Source organism: Mixophyes fleayi, chromosome 4 (genome assembly GCF_038048845.1).
Source record: "Mixophyes fleayi isolate aMixFle1 chromosome 4, aMixFle1.hap1, whole genome shotgun sequence".
Classification (NCBI taxonomy): domain Eukaryota; kingdom Metazoa; phylum Chordata; class Amphibia; order Anura; family Limnodynastidae; genus Mixophyes; species Mixophyes fleayi.
Genome location: NC_134405.1, coordinates 91,537,336 through 91,559,498, shown reverse-complemented (window position 1 = coordinate 91,559,498; position 22,163 = coordinate 91,537,336). Strand labels below are relative to the sequence as shown.

At 38.1% G+C, this 22,163-nt stretch overlaps 1 protein-coding gene across 2 annotated transcripts in view; it reads right to left on the bottom strand.

Annotated features, from left to right (window-relative positions):
* The window catches only part of AGBL1 (AGBL carboxypeptidase 1), a 504,403-nt gene that overhangs the window by 339,024 nt on the left and 143,216 nt on the right, over window positions 1–22,163 (bottom strand). For both annotated transcript variants that reach the window (XM_075207749.1, XM_075207747.1), the window contains exons 12-15: window positions 20,947–21,030; window positions 20,285–20,374; window positions 19,361–19,509; window positions 13,509–13,596 (exon numbers count right to left, since the gene is read on the bottom strand). In XM_075207749.1, coding sequence (XP_075063850.1) covers window positions 13,509–13,596; window positions 19,361–19,509; window positions 20,285–20,374; window positions 20,947–21,030 — 411 coding nt within the window. The remainder of the gene's footprint in view (window positions 1–13,508; window positions 13,597–19,360; window positions 19,510–20,284; window positions 20,375–20,946; window positions 21,031–22,163) is intronic.

Here is a 22,163-nt window from a genome sequence, read left to right as displayed (position 1 = left end):
CAGTGGTGCTGTGTCCTGTGCTCTGTGCTTCTAAGGGCATAGTTATTTCCCCATTATTCCCAAGTTTGTAAAAAATAAAAAAAAAGTAAAAAAAAATAAAAAATTAAAAAAAAAAAAAAAAATATAATAATTATAACCAAATTTGCAAAACCAATCCAGCATTATAAGTCCATTGGTACTGCAATATTACCAAGTTCACACATTCAGCAGTAAAAGTCCAGTGGTACTGCAATATTACAAAGTTTACACATTCTGCAGTATCAGTCCAGTGGTGCTGTGTCCTGTGCTCTGTCCTGCTGAGTTCCGTAGTGCTGCTGGGTCCTGTGCCGTGTCCTGTTCAGTCCAGTGGTGCTGTGTCCTGTGCTCTGTGCTTCTAAGGGCATAGTTATTTCCCCATTATTCCCAAGTTTGTAAAAAATAAAAAAAAAGTAAAAAAAAATAAAAAATTAAAAAAAAAAAAATATATATAATAATTATAACCAAATTTGCAAAACCAATCCAGCATTATAAGTCCATTGGTACTGCAATATTACCAAGTTCACACATTCTGCAGTATCTTGTGCTACATATAATGGAGAGCAAAAATTTGGAGGATAAAGTAGGGAAAGATCAAGACCCACTTCCTCCTAATGCTGAAGCTGCTGCCACTAGTCATGACATAGACGATGAAATGCCATCAACGTCGTCTGGCAAGCACGATGCCCAATCTCCTAGTACAGGGCATGTAAAATCCAAAAAGCCCAAGTTCTCAAAAAACAGCAAAAAAAGAAACTTAAAATCATCTGAGGAGAAACGTAAAGTTGGCAATATGCCAATTACGACAAGTAGTGGCAAGGAACGGCTTAGGCCCTGTCCCGTGTTCATGACTAGTGGTCCAACTTCACCCAAGGATCAAAGCCCTCCTCCCCCCCCCTACAAAAAATTTAAGAGAGTTATGCTGTCAGCAACAACAACAAAACAGCAAAGAACTCTGCCTTCTAAACAGATGACATCACAAATCCCCAAGGCGAGTCCAAGGGTGTTGTTGGTTGTGAACCCTGACCTTCCCATCACTGTACGGGAAGAGGTGACTCCATCCAGCATTTGCAGCACGCCCTCTGCATATGCTGGAAGGATCACCCACAGTCCAGTTACAGATTTGGCTAATGAAGGTGTGAATGTTGTGCACTGGGAGGAGGATATTGATGTAGCTGGCGCTGAGGAGGATGTTGATGATTATGATGCAGACAGATACCAAATTGCATTTCTCAATTTCTATTTATATTCTAGATTATATAACGGCTGAAAAGTTTTCTGTTTTACTCCTAGTGGAGAGGGGATCTGATGCAGACAGATACCAAACTGCCTTTGTCCATTTCTTTGTATATTTGAATTGCTAGTTCTACAGTCTATGCAGGCTGCTTTATTTATATTCAACTACAAGTGTAGGGCGGGGGGGGGGGGCATAGATAGCCACCAAAGTAACGTGGTCCATTTAATTTCACTTTCTAGCTCCACAGTCTGTGCAGCCTGCTTTTTTTTATCTTCAAAGTATTTATATTTACAAGCCTTGCAATCTAAATTAACTAGAGGTAGTGACGTGGTAGAACTCCAAAAGGCAGTTTGGAAGCCCCTGTACAAACTGGCTCTATTTTTTAACTGAGTTGTCCCCCCTCCAGTGTGTACTCGGAAAGAGTTTTTAGTGCAGCGGGGAACCTGGTCAGTCAGCGGCGAAGGAGGTTGCTTCCTCACAACGTTGAAAAAATGATGTTTATAAAAATGAATAATCAATTCCTCAATGAAGTACAGCACTGCCCTCCAGATACTACAGAGGGACCTGTGGTTGTGGAGTCCAGCGGGGACGAATTGATAATGTGTGATGAGGAGGAAGTAGACACTGTAGGGGGAGAGGAATCAGAGGTTGAGGATGAGGACGACATCTTGCCTCAGTAGAGCCTGTTTAGTCTGTACAGGGAGAGATGAATAGCTTTTTTGGTGTGGGGGCCCAAACAAACCAATCATTTCAGTCAAAGTTGTTTGGTAGGCCCTGTCGCTGAAATGATTGGTTTGTTAAAGTGTGCATGTCCTATTTCAACAGCAGACCTCTCAACTGCAGCTCATCCCTCCTCTGCGGGGATAATGTCTCCTGTGCTCTGACACGTCACTCTGTGTACTCTCAGCCTCAGGATCTGACACTACAGCTACCATGCCTCTTGTAGCAGCCCTCACTCCAGGGCCTCTTCCATGTGCAGTGTCCCCCTCTCTCTTGGGTTCACTATAGTGGCATGAAGTTCTCCCCCTCATCCAGGGCACACATTCCTTGCCCTGGCTCAGTCACCACGCTCAGACTTCCAGGCAATGCTGGTGGAGCCTGGGAGCTTCCACCCCAGGTCCCCAGCTACAACTCTCCTCTCCTGTGTCTTCTCTCTCTTTCTGACACTTGAAAGATCGTGCCTTTAAATGAAAAAGTCAGTCTTGATTGCACGACTATGTGCAAGTGCAACAGGGACATTTTTTTGGGTTTACAAAGTCAAACAGTAACACTACGACCCTGTCTGTCTGGGGTCTGTCAATGACGAATTGTCTGGAGCATGTTTTGAGGAGGTATTGTGGCCCCGGTATCAAATTGGGTACCGGGGCCACCCCACTATGCAGTCCAGATACTTGTTTGGTGGAATTCCGACACGTGGAGGGTTTTTTAATTATATTGTGGCCTCGGTACCAAATTGTGTACCGGGGCCACCACACTACGCAGTCAAGATACTTGTTTGGTGGAATTCAGACCAGTTGAGGGTTTTATTATTATATTGTGTGGACCACTCTATCTATACCACACTACAACTCTATACCACTCTATTTCCTACTTTAATTCTATTTAATTCTATTTCCTACTTTAATTCTATTACTAATTAATTACCATAAAGAGGAACCAAAAAAAACAATTTTACCAAAAGTATAATATGACTTAGACTTACAAACACTACACTTGAAAGATCGTGCCTTTAAATGAAAAAGTAAGTCTTCATTGCACGACTATGTGCAACAGGGACAGTTTTTTTCTTTACAAAGTCAACTAATAACACTTGGACCCTGTCTGTCTTTAACATACTTAATGGGATCTCAATGACGAATTGTCTGGAGCATGTTTGGAGGAGGTATTGTGGCCCCGGTATCAAGTTGGGTACCGGGGCCACCCCACTACGCAGTCCAGATACTTGTTTGGTGGAATTCTGACACGTGGAGGGTGTATTTATTTTATTGTGGCCCCGGTATCAAGTTGGGTACCGGGGCCACCCCACTACGCAGTCCAGATACTTGTTTGGTGGAATTCTGACACGTGGAGGGTGTATTTATTTTATTGTGGCCCCGGTATCAAGTTGGGTACCGGGGCCACCCCACTACGCAGTCCAGATACTTGTTTGGTGGAATTCTGACACGTGGAGGGTGTATTTATTTTATTGTGGCCCCGGTATCAAGTTGGGTACCGGGGCCACCCCACTACGCAGTCCAGATACTTGTTTGGTGGAATTCTGACACGTGGAGGGTGTATTTATTTTATTGTGGCCCCGGTATCAAGTTGGGTACCGGGGCCACCCCACTACGCAGTCCAGATACTTGTTTGGTGGAATTCTGACACGTGGAGGGTGTATTTATTTTATTGTGGCCCCGGTATCAAGTTGGGTACCGGGGCCACCCCACTACGCAGTCCAGATACTTGTTTGGTGGAATTCTGACACGTGGAGGGTGTATTTATTTTATTGTGGCCCCGGTACCAAATTGTGTACCGGGGCCACCACACTACGCAGTCAAGATAGATAGATGCGTATCATAGATAAAGTACATTCAGTGGTGTGGGGCAAATTGAAAAATATTCAAAATGCACTGACATTATCAAAAACAAGAGGTTGTCACACGCTAAAACTCCAACATGTATATGATGGAGAGGATGGAGGAGCAGCCGTATGTGTAGTGTAATGCAGACCTGTTGAAGGTTTTTTATATATTTTATTGTGGTGCCCAGTGCCCACTCCTCTACGCAGTCCAGGTACATTTATTGGTGCGAATCAAACAAGTTGATGGTTTTCTTATTATATATATTGTGGTGACCCACTCCTCTACGCAGTCCAGGTACATTTATTGGTGCGAATCAAACAAGTTGATGGTTTTCTTATTATATATATTGTGGTGACCCACTCCTCTACGCAGTCCAGGTACATTTATTGGTGCGATTCATAAAAGTTCAGGGTTTTTAATATATTGTGGTGACCCACTCCTCTACGCAGTCCAGGTACATTTATTGGTGCGAATCAAACAAGTTGATGGTTTTCTTATTATATATATTGTGGTGACCCACTCCTCTACGCAGTCCAGGTACATTTATTGGTGCGATTCATAAAAGTTCAGGGTTTTTAAGATATTGTGGTGACCCACTCCTCTACGCAGTCCAGGTACATTTATTGGTGCGAATCAAACAAGTTGATGGTTTTCTTATTATATATATTGTGGTGACCCACTCCTCTACGCAGTCCAGGTACATTTATTGGTGCGATTCATAAAAGTTCAGGGTTTTTAAGATATTGTGGTGACCCACTCCTCTACGCAGTCCAGGTACATTTATTGGTGCGAATCAAACAAGTTGATGGTTTTCTTATTATATATATTGTGGTGACCCACTCCTCTACGCAGTCCAGGTACATTTATTGGTGCGATTCATAAAAGTTCAGGGTTTTTAATATATTGTGGTGACCCACTCCTCTACGCAGTCCAGGTACATTTATTGGTGCGAATCAAACCAGTTGATGGTTTTCTTATTATATATATTGTGGTGACCCACTCCTCTACGCAGTCCAGGTACATTTATTGGTGCGATTCATAAAAGTTCAGGGTTTTTAATATATTGTGGTGACCCACTCCTCTACGCAGTCCAGGTACATTTATTGGTGCGAATCAAACAAGTTGATGGTTTTCTTATTATATATATTGTGGTGACCCACTCCTCTACGCAGTCCAGGTACATTTATTGGTGCGATTCATAAAAGTTCAGGGTTTTTAAGATATTGTGGTGACCCACTCCTCTACGCAGTCCAGGTACATTTATTGGTGCGAATCAAACAAGTTGATGGTTTTCTTATTATATATATTGTGGTGACCCACTCCTCTACGCAGTCCAGGTACATTTATTGGTGCGATTCATAAAAGTTCAGGGTTTTTAAGATATTGTGGTGACCCACTCCTCTACGCAGTCCAGGTACATTTATTGGTGCGAATCAAACAAGTTGATGGTTTTCTTATTATATATATTGTGGTGACCCACTCCTCTACGCAGTCCAGGTACATTTATTGGTGCGATTCATAAAAGTTCAGGGTTTTTAATATATTGTGGTGACCCACTCCTCTACGCAGTCCAGGTACATTTATTGGTGCGAATCAAACCAGTTGATGGTTTTCTTATTATATATATTGTGGTGACCCACTCCTCTACGCAGTCCAGGTACATTTATTGGTGCGATTCATAAAAGTTCAGGGTTTTTAATATATTGTGGTGACCCACTCCTCTACGCAGTCCAGGTACAATTATTGGTGCGAATCATAAAAGTTCAGGGTTTTTAATATATATTGTGGTGACCCACTCCTCTACGCAGTCCAGAAAGATACCTTGTTGCAACGTTTTGGACTAATAACTATATTGTGAGGTGTTCAGAATACACTGTAAATTAGTGGAAATGCTTGTTATTGAATGTTATTGAGGTTAATAATAGCCTAGGAGTGAAAATAAGCCCAAAAACTTGATTTTTAAACTTTTTATGTTTTTTTCAAAAAAAATCCGAATCCAATACCTTAAATCCGAACCGAGACCTTTCGTCAAGTGTTTTGCGAGACAAATCCGAACCTCAAAAATAACGAAAATCCGGATCCAAAACACAAAACACGAGACCTCAAAAGTCGCCGGTGCACATCCCTAATTACCAGAAATCCTCTGTACTTTGTCAAGTCAAGTAACTCAGGAAGACTGTGCTACTGGTTTGTTCATCCTTGTTGTATTTGTGTACATCAGAACTGGGAACAAGTAGAGAGGATCCACAACAAGTGTTTATGGGCCTGATTCATTATGGAAAGTTAAGCAAGAAATTGAGTAAGTTTTCTTACTGAAGTTTTCTGGACAAAACCATGTTACAATGCAAGGGGTGCATATAAGATTATTATTTTGCACATAAGGAAAATACTGGCTGTTTTTTCATGTAGCACACAAACACTTTATAGTTTATTTGTACACTGAAATTTAAAGTTGATCTAGGGAAATAAAAAGCCAGTATTTTCCTTATGTACAAAATAATAAACTAATATGCACCCCTTGCGTTGTAACATTTTTTTTCCAGGAGAAAACGTAAGTAACAAAAAAAAAAGAAGTACCGTCTTTAATTAATTAGGCCCCATGTGATTAAAGTTTTGTGTATGCTCTCAACTAACTTGTAGCTAAGTGTAATAGATGATAGAAAATGGGATTATAGAAATTGTGTTCAAACTAATCATATACATTTGCTGCTATCTTAGAGTATTGCTCTGTTAATTCTTGTCTGAAGTTTGAATTGTTTCCATTGTTATATATCTACCTCTAATTTACCCTTTTCTAAGGTGGTGTATATGTTTGTTAACAAAATGAATACAATTTAGTGGCCCACACCTCCGCAAAAATAATGCCGGTCTGGCTTCTAAAGACCAGCTTGAAGTATTGACATTTCATTTGTGTGACTGAGGTCATAAGTAGCTAGGTAGAAGGTTCCATAGTCTCCCTCTGGTGTTGCAGATTCACATATTACCCAATAAATATACTACAGAATCCTGACTAGAAGATATTAAGGTAAAGATTGATATTCTGTAAAAGTACACACCTTGCTTCCCATACACACACTAAGGAAAAGGGTGTTACATATATTATTTAGTCTTGTTTGTTTTCCTGCATCTCCACTCACTCAGGGACATCTTGCAGAATAGTGGCCAGTTGTGGAATCCCAGCAGGTTCCATGGCCAGAGCACACTGCAAAAAATAGTCCTAGATATGAACGCAAAATGCTGGTAGAATTGGGATATGTTAGATCACCAGTGACCCCCACAAAATAGCTACGGGGATCACATAGGTTGCAGCCCCTCAAACTAGTTTAACTCTGAAGCAGAAGGACAAGACAGGACTCTTAATCAGTATGCAAGCCAAGGGGCAGTTAGAAAGGTAGAGGATAGTTTCTAAAAGACTGGCCTCTTTTTTGTTTCCCCCAAATACATGTTATCTACACCTTGCCTAAAGTTCATATGGTTTTACGCAATCCCCTCGAGAGGATTACAGGGCTGCACTATTTTTCAACCTATAGCTGTTATTCATGATCACCTTTAGTTTATGGTAAGAGTGATAATACTGTATTCTAAGAGTGTGGAATCAAAAGTCTTAGGGCTAGATTTACTAAGCTGCGGGTTTGAAAAAGTGGGGATGTTGCCTATAGCAACCAATCAGATTTTAGCTTTCATTTATTTAGTACCTTCTACCAAATGACAGCTAGAATCTGATTGGTTGCTATAGGCAACATCCCCACTTTTTCAAACCCGCAGCTTAGTAAATCTAGCCCTTAGACTTAATAATGATGTGTACATGTTGTCGGTCTAAAGATGACCATTTTTTTTAATTCCCAGCTAAATCAGAGACTTCTTTCTATCTCATACACGCTTTTTAAATGTTCTCTTACAGGTAAAAAATTGATACCTGAATTGTGACTTGTACCATAAATCAATGGATGAGAATAGTCTGCTTCCTTTTGACAGTTGTCACCCCCAATAAGTTGATTTGTTTATTGCCTCTTTCACAGATAATGCACATAGTGACAAACATTGATTTGTGATCCTAACAACTGTACAAAATGACTGACAAGTTTAAGTCTGAGGTTAACATATAGATTTATTGCAGTGACATAGGTTAACTATTGACACCATAGGCAGAATGACTTTTCTAAAGGAATTTCTGAAAAGAATGAGACGAAAGTAATAGAATGTCAATGTATGATCACATTTTGCAAGGAAAGTAACCATGTCAAAAGTATAATAAACAAATAGATGCTCCGGTCCCTTTATCCTGACAATGTCTGTCGTCTTGTAAAAAAATTGCATAACTTACATTGGATCAGAAGGACCTGTCAGGGCTTGAATATCTGGTCCCTGCTCACTGTGGTAATATCATACACCAACCAGAAGAATTTAGTAGTTAATCTACCCTGCTGCAGTCTGCAGCAGTAAACAAACTGCAATTGTTTTATGGCCTTTAAAACTCTGTCTCACCCTATGTCATTGATGTGCCTATGCTGTCATATGGCTGTGGTTCCTGTAATTCAGTCCTGACCTTAGTGGTTAGCACTTCTCCCTCACAGCACTGGGGTCATGAGTTCAATTCCCGACCATGGCTTTATCTGTGTGGAGTTTGTATGTTCTCCCTGTGTTTGCATGGGTTTCCTCCGGGGGCTCCGGTTTTCTCCCATACTCCAAAAACATACTAGTAGGTTAATTGGCTGCTATCAAATTGACTCTAGTCTCTCTCTCTCTCTCTCTCTCTCTCTTTCTCTCTCCCTCTCTGTCTGTCTGTCTGTGTGTGTATGTTAGGGAATTTAGACTGTAAGCTCTAATGGGGCAGGGACTGATGGCAATGAGTTCTCTGTACAGCGCTGCAGAAATAGTGGCGCTATATAAATAAATGATGATGATGATGACCTGGTTCCTGCTATCCTGAGTTTCTGGTCCTGCTATCCTGAGCTTCAGCTATCCTGTTTCTGAAACCAAGTCCTGCTATTTGTATGCTCCTGCCTCTCTGCTACCTGAGTGCTATACTGAACTCCTGACATCTTGCTACCAGTGTGCTATTCTGAATTCCTGATGCCCTGCTACCAGTGGGCTATCCTGAGTTCCTGACACTGCTATACATGCACAACCTCTCCGGCCAAAGGACTAACTATTGTCAATGTTTGCATGTTTTCAAGTATAATAATTAGTTCAACATTTTCATAGATCTCTGATTCCACTTGTGATTTAATTCCTGACATCCCTAACAAAACCATGTCAATTATTAGGAATCAAGGAGTCCGTGAGTTTTGCTTAATGTCCTAATGTTCAAAAGGGTAATTCCTTCACACATCTGAGAACATGTAAACATTTTAAAATTAGAGGCTATTTTACACGTGATCCAGAAATTCTTCAATTAAATGACCAAAACTGAACACATCGTCTTCCCTCCATCAAGAGTCTCCTCCCCTCCCAATTCTATTAATTTTGACAACACCACTAACTCCTCTGTTCCCTATCTCCACTGCCTGGTGTCATGCTTGACTTCCTCCTCTCCTTTGTCCCCCACATTCAATCTATTGCCCAATCCTTTCGCTTTCAGCTCTGCAACATCACTCATATAAGACTGTTCCTCTCCCAGAATGCCACTAAAACTCTTGTCTACTCACTGATTATTTATCATCTCGACTACTGCAACCATCTCCTTACTGGCATCCCCCTCACCCATATCATTCCTCTTCGATATATACTTAAAACTACAGCTAGACTTATCTTCCTCTCTCACCACTACACATCTGCCTCCCCTTTCTGCCAAACTTTACAGTATCCTCTTCAAATAACTCATCCTCACTTACAAGGCCCTTTCCAACTGCACTGCTCCCTACATCTCCAATCTCATCTCCATACAAACTCATTTCTGCCCTCTCTGATTGGCCAATGATTATAGCCTTTACTTTGATTTCGTAACCACATCTCACTCCAGAATCCAAGAGTCTGTATAATGTCAAACATTCATTGAAAACCCACCTGATTATAAAAGCCTACCAGTCCTCTGCTTAACCATTTCACCATGTAGTATACCTCAGCCTTTTTCAACCTCCATTTCTCCCACTCTTTTTTCTTGCCCTTAGATCCCCTTACACTGGCTAACCCCCATGCATCAACCATTTGTCTGCCCCTTTCCCTTTATATTGTATGCTCTAGTGAGCAGGGCCCTCTTCCCTACTGCTCTAATTATTTTTGCTCACCAATTACACATTGCACCTCCTCCTTGGGCTCTCTGCCACTCGACTCCTCCATTATCATGCTCATCTTTAAGTTGCTATAAGTCTGTTAGTTTCACCTGCGCTAATGTGCACAGGTTTCAGCTTGTGCTGAATATACACCTTGCACCCCATTACCCATTCGAACTATCAGTAGCAGTGTTGAGAGCTGTGGTGTTATTCATTTACTGTATTGTACTGTTATTTCTTGCACTGTCTCATTGTTTTCCCTCTGTATGGTGCTGCAGACCACATGAGGTTGATATTAATAATAATAATCATAATAATACTCTCGCAGATAATATTGTGGTACTTTGTGATCAGGGCACCAGTGGCAGCCTTTCCATCTCCAGAGGTGATATTGTCAACCCAAAGCAGAGAGAAGCAAGGCACCCAAACAACACAAGACCCATGCAAAAATACACTTTTAAAAGGAGGCATTTCTTAGCGGGCTGAGAGAAGGGTGGGAAAAAAGTTGGGGGAACTATTATTGACAGTAAAAAGTGAAAACTAACTAAATTGTTATTACATTTTCACTTGGTCAGGGCTTACTAAAAGTTTATTAAACATGCAATTGCAGGCATGCAGATTCAACCAGTTGGTGATGACAGTGACTCTCTAGAAGTGCTTTTCAGGAAGACTGGTGACTCTTTAGGTGTCGTTCCGGAAGCGATGGTTTCATGTGTAGCCTCTGCGACATGATTCAGGATGGCTGGCCTGATAGCTTTGCACGTTGTTTGCCTACCTTTCCTTAACTTACTCTACTCTCACTGTGTTCTATTTCTTTATACTGCTCACTTTCAAATAATATTAAATTAGTAGATGTCTGGTCTTTGTATTACTGTTTTTTATGTATAATGTAATGTATCCTTGCTGTCTGTTTATTGTGTAAAAGTTTGGTGCTGCGGAATTTTGTGGCATCTTATCAATAAAAGATAATAATAAAGTAATAATAATAAGCATCTAGCAGATTAGCTATTTTGCTATAGTCTTTATGTTTCTGTTTAACTAGATCATCCTAACTCTATCACTTTCTAATTATCAGATTTCACGTCTCTGATTCCAATTTTAGTCTTACACTGTACAGTACTCTAGTGTTTTAATATACCATTTAAATACATAATTTTTTCCAATAAAGGTATAATCACTATATATGCCTTTACTTTATCCTATATTCCTCAATAAAGGTATAATCACTATATATGCCTTTACTTTATCCTATATTCCTCAATAATGGTTAAACACATATACTTTTGCTATAATATATTATTCTATATTTCTCAATACCATATAACAACTATGAATTTCTACAAATTATCTTAGGTTTTTCAATAAGATATTGCCACTATATGCTCCTATAAATTATCTTCTGAGAAAGATATAACAACCATGGAACTTAGGCAGAGTTGGATGCCCGTGCATAAAAAAAAAAGCTTTAAAAAGCTGCACAGAAAAATAACGTATTTACACACATCTGTTGAGTCTGAGGTATCTCAGCATACATCCAGCTCTGTAACAGTTGCATATGTGTCATGTTTACGTAAGGCATACTTACACCGAGTGGTTGAAGTGGGCTAGTATACAGTGGTATGCCATACCACAGTTTTTCCTACTGGCTTCATTGTAAAACTATCAAATTACATTCAGTTACATTTTCCATAGCGACACTTCTAAATTTCTACTTCAACCACTGCTTACACCAAGATACACTTACATCCAATCAGGTCATAAACACAAGAAAATCTTTTGTTAACATTTGTTTGGATGGCAAAACACACATTAACTATTAGGTTTGAGTTAAATAAAACATAAACCTCTATAATTCAGAAGGTATAATCTTCTTTCTCATGTACAAATTGAAGTAGAAAAAAAATCACTCTAAATATGCCCACAAAATCATATAATATAAGCATGAGCAATAAAGAAAACATTGATCAGCTTCAGAGGTGAATCTGCAGTCAGCCAATCAGAAGCTGCTAAAGATTGATTGTGACTGTCATCAGTATCAGTGTGTATTCGCACCAGCCCTCAAAGGGGGCAGAAACCTTTTAAGTGGCAGCTTCCATTACATCTTCATCAGCACATTAATCCAGTACTAATATATTAGTGGATTAGACTATTTATAAATAACTACAATTATGCAATTTGTGCAAGGTTATTTCAAAACCTCTGTTTACAGTAAGTGCCATAACAATAAATTATATATATTTCACAATTTTACTATATATTCCTAATCTCTTGTACTGTGAGATCTGTCAAGGATTTAAAGAAATATTTCCTAATTTGTAAGGCACTGTACTGTTAAGTGGGCCCTCATACCTACGCAAATATTCATAAAAATGCTAAATACTTTATTTTAAATCAATTGACAACCAAATGGCCATAGCCTTTGAACTAAGGAAAAACTATATAGTCATAATGTTATTCTGTTACAAACAGGGCAAGACACATACTATGTTAGAGAGACACCTTAAATGACCTTACTGCACCGGCTGGGACCATTCCAAGATAGTCTAGCTTACTCCTGCTTTACTGGCAACGTGGCAGCAAATCAGCCCTGGCACCACAATGCTTTATACAGCACACACAGATGCAAAAAACCGAAGGCTTCCAAGGAGTGTTGAGTGTCAGATTATATATTTTTCTTCCTTTCTCAGCAGTGCTAGTCCAGTGGATACCATAATTCCTAGCCAGCCCTGTATTGGATTTTCTTCATCCTGGGCGCCAGTCTTTATACCTCCTCTGGTTTCCACATTGGAGCACTCTAGGTGCAGAGCAAACAAGCTCAGGATGGAGGCTCATTGGCCACTTTTATATTGAGCTTCTGCCAAGGGGATGGGGCTTTCCCTATTCCTCCTTTGGGATTCCTTATTAGGGTTCCCAGTATGACTGGATTTAATAGGTCAGGAGATAAGGGGCAAGGATTACATTTTTTTCTATACAAACCAGATGTCAGTAAACCTATTGAAGTGCAATGTAAACTGTCTTGCTGTTAACCCATAGCAGCAAATAACAAATATAATGCCTGCTAGATATGGAAAATATTACATATGTTTGTGAATGTGGCACAGTTGCTTTCATAGTGGATTGATAGCTATTAAGGGTTAGTGTCCCTTTAATATGTATTATTCATTAGTCCAAGGTAGAAGCTAAACAGATAATTAGTTAAAAACCATCACAGAGTAAAATGACAACGGCCAGAGGTTTTGGGGGCATAACAAAATTATTCAACCTTATAAATTTGTGGCCAAGTATCATAAACATGTAAATATAATTAGTGTAGTATGCTTTCATTGTAAAACAAGTTTGCCATCTATTGACCAAGTTCTATAGTTCCTTTTTACAGTGCATACACATTACTATTGCTCTAACTAGGTAAGTGTATACTATTTAGCAAAACACACAATACAGAAATAAGCAAAGCGTTAATTGTAAATATGAATGCAGACTTACTTGTAATAACAGATTTTGGAACCAGTTCTCATCCAATAGTTCTTTCCATGGAGTGCTTCCTTCACTGAATACATAACAGGCTGCATACCTATGTAAACACAAAGCACAATCAAAATGACTCTCTGTACATATGTAACACACTATAGGTAAAATCATTATTTGTCTCAGATGAATAGAGTATAACATTTAAAAGGTACATACAACTAGATATATGTTATTTATAATATTCATAGTAGAGATGTGCACTGACCCCGTGTTTTGCTTTAGATATGGTTTTGGGGCCTGATCATACCTGCCAACTCTCCCGGAATGTCCGGGAGACTTCCGCATTTTGTGAGAGTCTCACGGACTCACGGGAGAGTGTGGCTATCTCCTGGATGTGCCCACTTCACTAGGATTTTGGAGCCCCCCATCACGCCCACCTCCCCCGACAGGCTCCCGGAAACCAACTTTCTAAAGTTGGTAAGTATGGGCCTGACTCATTAAGGATCTTAACTTAAGAAACTTCTTATTTCAGTCTACTGGACAAAACCATGTTACAATGCAAGGGGTGCAAATTAGTATTCTGTTTTGCACATAAGTTAATTACTGACTGTTTTTTCATGTAGTTTATGAATTTGAGGGCCATCAAAGATTCCAGATTTTAGTTTTTTCATGCTTAGTCCAGGGAACCATCTAGAAATGTATTTGAAGAAATTGACATGTTTGTCCAAGGTCTTAACAAATTGTTTCATTAGTCCCAGCTTGATATGGAATGGTAGGAGAATTATCTTTTCCCCGTCAATTGATTTTATTCTTACTTGAAACACTCTGTATATACAAATTGTCACTACAACCACTTCGTATACAACTTGACTTATTTACATATATAATTAGTGCAAATATATTACATGGACGAGAATTTCAAACTAGATATTAGTATGTAGATACATGGTAACTGGCTGTAGATTTACATGGTAACTGTGGCATATATACAGTTCCATTGTTTGATTTAAAAGGGCAGCATAACAGCCCACCTTTACTGTAACAATTGACTTAAGTAAAACAGGGAATTTGAAAGCCCTGCTTTTGGCTAATGATGATGTTCTGCCCATCGAGAAGTGCATAGTACTAGTCTTTGAAGTTTTTAGTATGCGTACAGGCCACCTTTGTTTATCATCAACATTTATTTATATAGTGACAAGGTATTTGAAAGCTCCGCTCTTGGCTAAAGATAAATGATCTGCCCATCGAAAAGTGCATAGTACTATTCCTTAAAGTTTTTAGCATGCATGCATTCCATATCTATCATATTCAACATTTATTTATATAGCGACACCAAATTACGTAGCGCTTTACAATTGGGTATCTACTTGTCTACATATCTACTGGTGCCTCTGTCCATCTAATGACATCAGGGGGTAAATGTATCAAGGTTCGATTTTGCAAATCCAGCAATTTTCTCGGGAGAGTTGAAACTCGCTGATGTATGAACTTGAGATTTCATGTTAAATAGCCAGAGTTGTGTTTCTGTCAAAATCGCTATTTACAAAATCAATAGAGTTCAAAGTCCCAACTGTTTGCCACTCTAGCTATATAAGTCTCAAATGTATGAAGCTGCATCCTAGAATCCTTGGACCTTGATACATTTATCCCCAGATCGTTACTGCCTTCATTCTCCATGATGCATGCTGTCTACCATTCCAAATGTCGTATGTGCATAGCGTTTTAATATTTTTATCTCTTGCAAATTACACTCCATACACTACTTTTTTTTACTGTTTAATTTAGATAATTACATTTTTTTTTATCCTTACACTCCCCATACACTGCACCCCACCCTACAAGTCCCACTGTTTGATTTACAAGGGAAGCATTATGGCCCACATCTACCATAATTGTAGCATAAACAACCACTTAAATAAAGCAAGGTATTTGAAAACTCCGCTTTTGGCTAACGATGAATGCTCAACCCATCAAGAAGTGCATAGTACTAGTCTTTGAAGTTTTTAGTATGAGTGCAGGCCACTTTGTTTATAAACATCACCATTTTTTATATAGTGACAGCAAATTATGTATTGCTTTACAATTGGGTATCTACTTGTCTAAATATCTAGTGATGCCACTTTCCATCGAATGACATCTGTTTGCTACTACCTCTTCACTCCATGATGCATGCTGTCTAACATTTCAAATTTAGTGTGTGCATAGAGGTTCAACATTTTTAACTCTTGCACCTTACAATTTTTTATGTTATTTAATTTATCTATTGGGCTTACTTCAGTTGGTGGCATGGCAGATGACATTTTTTTTTTGCAGCTGATTGCATGTTCTAAATGCGTCACTAAAGGTCGAAAATGCCCAGAAAAAAAACCATACACGCAAGCACCCTTTTTTCCCCACTTAATACAGATATAAACTTCAAATTTTAAAATAAATCAATCTAATTGTTATTTTGGTGCTGCTTCTAATACTCATACAGCAAAACCAAACTGTTTTTCTCTACTAGATATACTAGTTAGTTCAGAATGAACTCTAACTCAATCTATATACTAGTACTACATATATGCATTAATAACAACCAGTAGCCACTACACTTCATCTAAACTCTCTGACAGATTAAAATTAAAACCAGTTAAACAGCAAACTATTCTAGCTGACTGATCTCTACAGAACCGCTTTACAATAATCACAACTATTCTATTGTTTTCTATGTCCCTCTTTCACCCTAAATGTTATTTTCAGAGCAGAGCACTGCAGCTAACATCCTCCCTACACTCTGCATGTTCTATAATAGCACATGAGAAAATGAGGAAGGGCTATATATATATATATATATATATATATATATAAGATATTTTGCATCAATATTTTCCTTTAGATTACGTTTTGCATCATTTAGAGATTTGAAATTGGTGCGCGAAACCGAGACAGGACTCGATTTCACTAGGAACCCCCAAATTCCGGATCTGTCGGAATTCTCTGAATCCGAACCGTTCATCTCTAATACATAGTAAATGACATGAGGGGCATATCTGTAGCAGGGAGATGTATTAGTAATGAATACATGTAGTATGTAGGAATAAAGTTTCAGTGATATTGGTTTTTTAGGTCTTTGGGATCCTTTTTTAAGAGTCAGTATGTTGTAACTGGTAAATGATGCAGGGTTTTTACTGACATCTTTACTAATATTTTAATATGTAGTATTCTTAGATGTTAATGTTGAACTTTCCATCATTTAAAAATTCATACACCCAACCAATAATAATATGGTTTAAATTGCTGCTATTAACATTTTTACTGTTTTCTGGTGGAAGAAAAAGTATATATAAAACTGTTTTTTAAGTCATCTACTTAAGTTTTTACCTGAAAAATAGTAGTCTGAGCTCTCACATCTCTCTCTGCTTTCCTTACTCACTATAGTAGAACTTGGCTGTCAATGACTGTTACTTTTTACTTTTACTGGAGTGTGAAGGAACACACCTCACAATAGGTCTTATTGTCACCACCTTTATTCAGCTGATATTGGAAGATCCAAGAATACTCAGATAAGCTCTCAACCTATTCACTTTTGGTACAAGGACATTAAAGGTGATTGAATCACATTCTACAAAGAATTTGTACATACTTTACTATTAGGCACTATTAGGAAGATCTGTTTCCTTCTCCTTCTAAGAGTTTTTGGGTGGTTCTTAATGAACATGCTTGGCCCATTATTTAAATTTCTTGGGGATATCGCTAAAGGGACCACATATGTCTTTTAACACGACAATATGGCTGTTAAAAGTCGCTGGTCGGTCTTTCATGAATCATTTAAAAATGTATCTAGTGTGTACGAATGAATCGCCAGAGTGATCGGATTTTGTTAGTAAAATTGTTGTAGATTACACGTCTGTCGGAAAATTCTTCAGTGTGTACCTAGTCTAACACACTGCCATTACTTAAATTAAGGACAGTGCCTTACTTAACAACTTAAATAATGCGTAAACATTACTATTGTTGAAGTATTTGACATTACTTAAACTTGCTTTACTTTTTATTGAACATAGCCATTTACCTACATTTTTTTTCTTTTTCAACATCCCTTACTTAACGCACTTTAGAGCATCTAGGGAATGATCATTTTTTTCATTACTGGTAGAAAACATTTTTATATTTTATAGAGATGACACATGGGGGAGTTTGGAGCCATGGAGCTCTGTGGTAGTTGTGAGAGGGATATAGGGCAGCATTATTTGTACTTCCACTACAGTTAGAGCCAAAGGTGGTCTAAAATCTGCAGTAAACCATTCATGCCAACCGACTTATATGCATTAGTTATTATCCTAGTTCCTGTTCCACTTCTAATGTCCTACACTTCAGACTCTATACATGGTTGCTTACATGTGAAAGTCTATTTCTGACAGAAAAGTTGTTTACTACGTAAGGTATCAGACATTTAGCCATATCTGCTGCATACTGATTTAATGAAGCATTCCTCATGGGGTCCCTCTGGTAATAACTTTTTCTGACATATTTATTGTTAGTTATCAGCTAAGATGTTAATTCCCAAGAGAGTGTTACTTTTTACTCATATTCTCCAGTCACTACTAATTATAATAATTAGACCCGATCATAAGCCTACAAATATTCAGTAAACACAAAATGTACTTTGTCTATTAGTCTAATTAATTGAACGGAAGAACATTGTTTTTGCATTACAAATAGGCAGGACAGTGACAGGTTGTTTTTCTTTTGAGTCTCATCAAGAAATATATTGCCTCATATATAATTCTGTACGCTCATACCCTGCTCAGCAATCGCTTTTAATTAGTTAATAATTTTTTTTAATTGAAATGGTAGGGTAAACAAAAAGTGCATAGGGAGAATCCAACACCATTTAAACTACAATCATCTGACATTTGCCTCTCCTAGCATTAAATAACAATGATAAAAAATATTTTTAAAAAATCCCATGCCAGTAGGATGCAGGTTCTGGAAAATTTGTACCAGTTTGTGGCCCACTGGGTCAGGCAGGCCCAGGGGAAAGAGTCTTGTGTAACTTCTCTCACTTAATTCCACCAAAAACTTTTTTTTATGTATTATGAGTTTTATATTTTAAATTCCAAGCTTTATCACTATTTTTCACTTTTGAGGTTTCTTTTGGTCGGCTTATCATAAAGTAATGGTAATCAAATATAATGACATTGCAAATCAGTGTAATTTTGGCTCCCAGTAGCTGTAATGGTACAGAGCTGCAGCCACTAAGTGGTTTTCCTGTACACTTTAAACTGATTTTGACAGCTCACCCCTTCAGAATATGGCATAAATAATCAGAGAATCAAAGATAAATTAAGAGGAAGCAGAAAGCCAAATACAAGTTTAAACTGAGTGGGTAGTCTACAGCAGTCTTTCACTGTTACACAGCTACTGGGAGCATTCATAGACACTCAATTTTCATTAGGTTACCATGGGTAGTAGGTGTGTATCACGACTCCAGAATGAACCGAGCACAATAAGTAAATATTTATTTTTATATTTGGGTGGAGAACCCCTTAGTACTTCCATGACTGCAATACTGCGTCAGACTGGTGTGTCTGAGACTCTGAACACACATGTACTTGACATCTTGGTAGTAAATGATGGATTTTCTTCTGTGTTGTAGGTGAGGTCTATTCCATGTCAGATAAGCAGTCTAGCCTATAAGTTTGCAGTAAAGGGATGACTGTATGATTTTTGCCTCTGATGTATATGGTGGCATCCAGGGAATTAATACTATATGTGAACACAAACTACTGAATGAATGAGTGATTTATTCATAGGAAAAAAAATTATATACATTTCAGGCACATAAGAATCTGCAAAGGAAATCTTCCACCCCGATGGGTACTTACCATAATTAAATTGACTGTTCACCTTTTCACAGTTTATGACATTGAAGCAGTAGGGGACATTAGCTCGCATTGCACTAACTTCAAAGTAGAACCACTGATGATGTTGGTCAGTATTGACATCTGCATTCATGATCAGGTCATATTCAAATCTGTTACAGACACAAGATTCATTTAAATACAGAATCATTCTTTATAGGGACATTTCTTAGTGCATCATTGTAGCAAAATCTATCATGTACTCAAAATAAGCGTAGACTACGTTACTCTAAAGACTAATGTGCCTGATTAACGTTCTAGCACTGTGGGATATTCTAGTGCTATAGAAAACACATGAAAAGAGAAAAAAGAGCCCCAGGTGATTGTATACTACACAAAGATATAGCTGTAGCATTTCCATTGTATCTTTTAGGGCTTCAAATGTGGGAGACTTATTGCAAACTCAAATAACTCCTAAAGGTCTTCCTCCGTGAAAATAAATAGCAAAAGAAAAAAAACTACCATTGCTCCTGACCCTATAACTACTTCAAAACTTGAGAAATGTACATATATATGGTAACAGCAAATTACGGTGACGTAGACAGTAACATTTTGGGGCAATCTTTTTGAATTGCACTATTTACATAAAAGGCAATGTAAGTGTTTTCATGATTTTGCCTGTATTGTTCCTAAAAAAATGAGATAATATAAAAAGATATTTTATTTAATATACTACAAAATGCTAAGCCCTATATCTTCTGGAAAAAAAGAAGATTTGTTTAGACTAAGAAATGTGGAATTTATTCTTGATAAAGCTAAGGCAGCACTAAAATACAAATATTGGACCAACATGTTGATGATAGTTACCTCCTGTCACAAAGGAGTTAAAAGTCAGCTTCCAGCAGGCTTACCGATGTATGGTAATATATACTTCAATTATTTACTTACTCACGCACTTGTATAACTTTTCTGAGATTTCCAGATTCAAACGTGGAAAAGAACTTCAGACAGTTCATCTGTTCAGAACCTTCTGCAACACTGAAGAAATAGAAGAAGTATAAGGTAGATAACCAATCCATGTATAGGCCATGGGGTATTAATTTTAGTGAGGACTTATAATAATATATTGACCCCCCCATTACTTCAATAATCACCAAAGAACCCACAGCATTTAATCTTCCTCTCAGCTTCCTTTAATTACCTAGATCACGCCTTTATTTTATAAAGCTTTCATTTCTCGCTCACCATCTCCTACTCTATTATTTCCTGTATCTCTTCCAAACTCTTCACCCTCTAATATTTCTTGTCTGTTTCTACTCATCTACCTTGTGTGTTCTTGTGTCATGTTTTATGTACACTCTATTTTCCTCACCATCTGGCACTATGAAGTATTGTGATAACCGACAAATAAATGTTCAATAAAAATGAGAAATAATTATACAAATAATAATAATAATAATAATAATAATAATAAAAATATTTATACTCCCTAACTTTGATGCATTAATGTAACTTTTGCACACTGAGTATTATAATTATACAAATATTCATTATATTTAGCAAAAGTCATGGTATGCTGTATTGAATACCTAGAGAGTATGGGAATTTACCTGGGGTTGTCCAGGTCAAACACAGTTTGGTTAAGGAGATCACTGGGCTTCAAATAACGTTGGATATCTTCAAAGATTTTTTCCCTAGAAATGCAATATAAAGAATTTGTGGACGAATTCCAGAAACATATTATATATCTTATTTGTGATATATTTAGAGTGTGTTTTACCATTTCAGCTTCCAAATTAGTAGACAAATGTGGCACTGAGGTAACGGTACATTTACCAGAGAGGTGATTACTACGCATGGTCTTTACTTACAAGATTTTAGTTAGTACTTACCTGAGAAGGCTAAAAAAAAAGTCTGTTTACAACTTGCATAAAGTAACTTAAATATAAAGGTCCACTAATTCCTACTAATTCCTTACATTTGCCTAAATGAATCAAGAAATTGTATTATTGCTATAGTATTTTTGTATGACTTTCGCTATATTTGTAGATTCTATTAACCACCCAGGTGATTCTGGGGATCTACCTTCTTCTGTGATTTGCTCTTTGTTCTCCAAAAGGAATACAAGAATGGCTCTTCTACCAAACCACTGAGTATGACAAGGGGGCTGGTGCTGAGTTAGCCAAATGCCCGTCTGCTTAGCGTACAGTAAGCAAATTTGTACTGCACATGGCTATAAAAAAAAGTGTATGCCTACGTCAGTATGCAAATCTGACAGTTGCTCATCTTTGTGCTGTAACAAGCGGAATGAGGCAGCGCAGACGCAGCCTGAGCACAATAAGGGCGTGTTTACTTAATCACAAACTGAGCTAGACCCATAAGGAGCTGAGTATAAACCTATCAGGTGCTGTTTCACTTGCCTGAGGGCTAGTGCAAATACATGTCAATGATGATGGCGATCTCTAGAACTGGCCTCTGATTGGCTGGTTGCAAATTAACCTCAAGCTGATTGATGCTTTCTTCATTGCTCATGCAATATGGACGTGAATGCACAATTTATACATGCAACTTTTAGAGCTTTTTCTTTAGTGCATAAGCGTCTAACTCAGCATCAGACCCCATAGAGTGTGAGGACAAATGTGAAATGGTTGATGTAGAGTGACATCCAGGCCCTTTTATATGTATGTCAGCACATGTAGAAGAAGAAACAAATCTCTTCTAGGCGATTAATCCACAAAATGAAAATAATACTATATGGGATAATGTGCCCTTGGTCAATGACCATATAAAAACACAAGTCCATAGGTTAAGTGGTCGTGGGAATCTG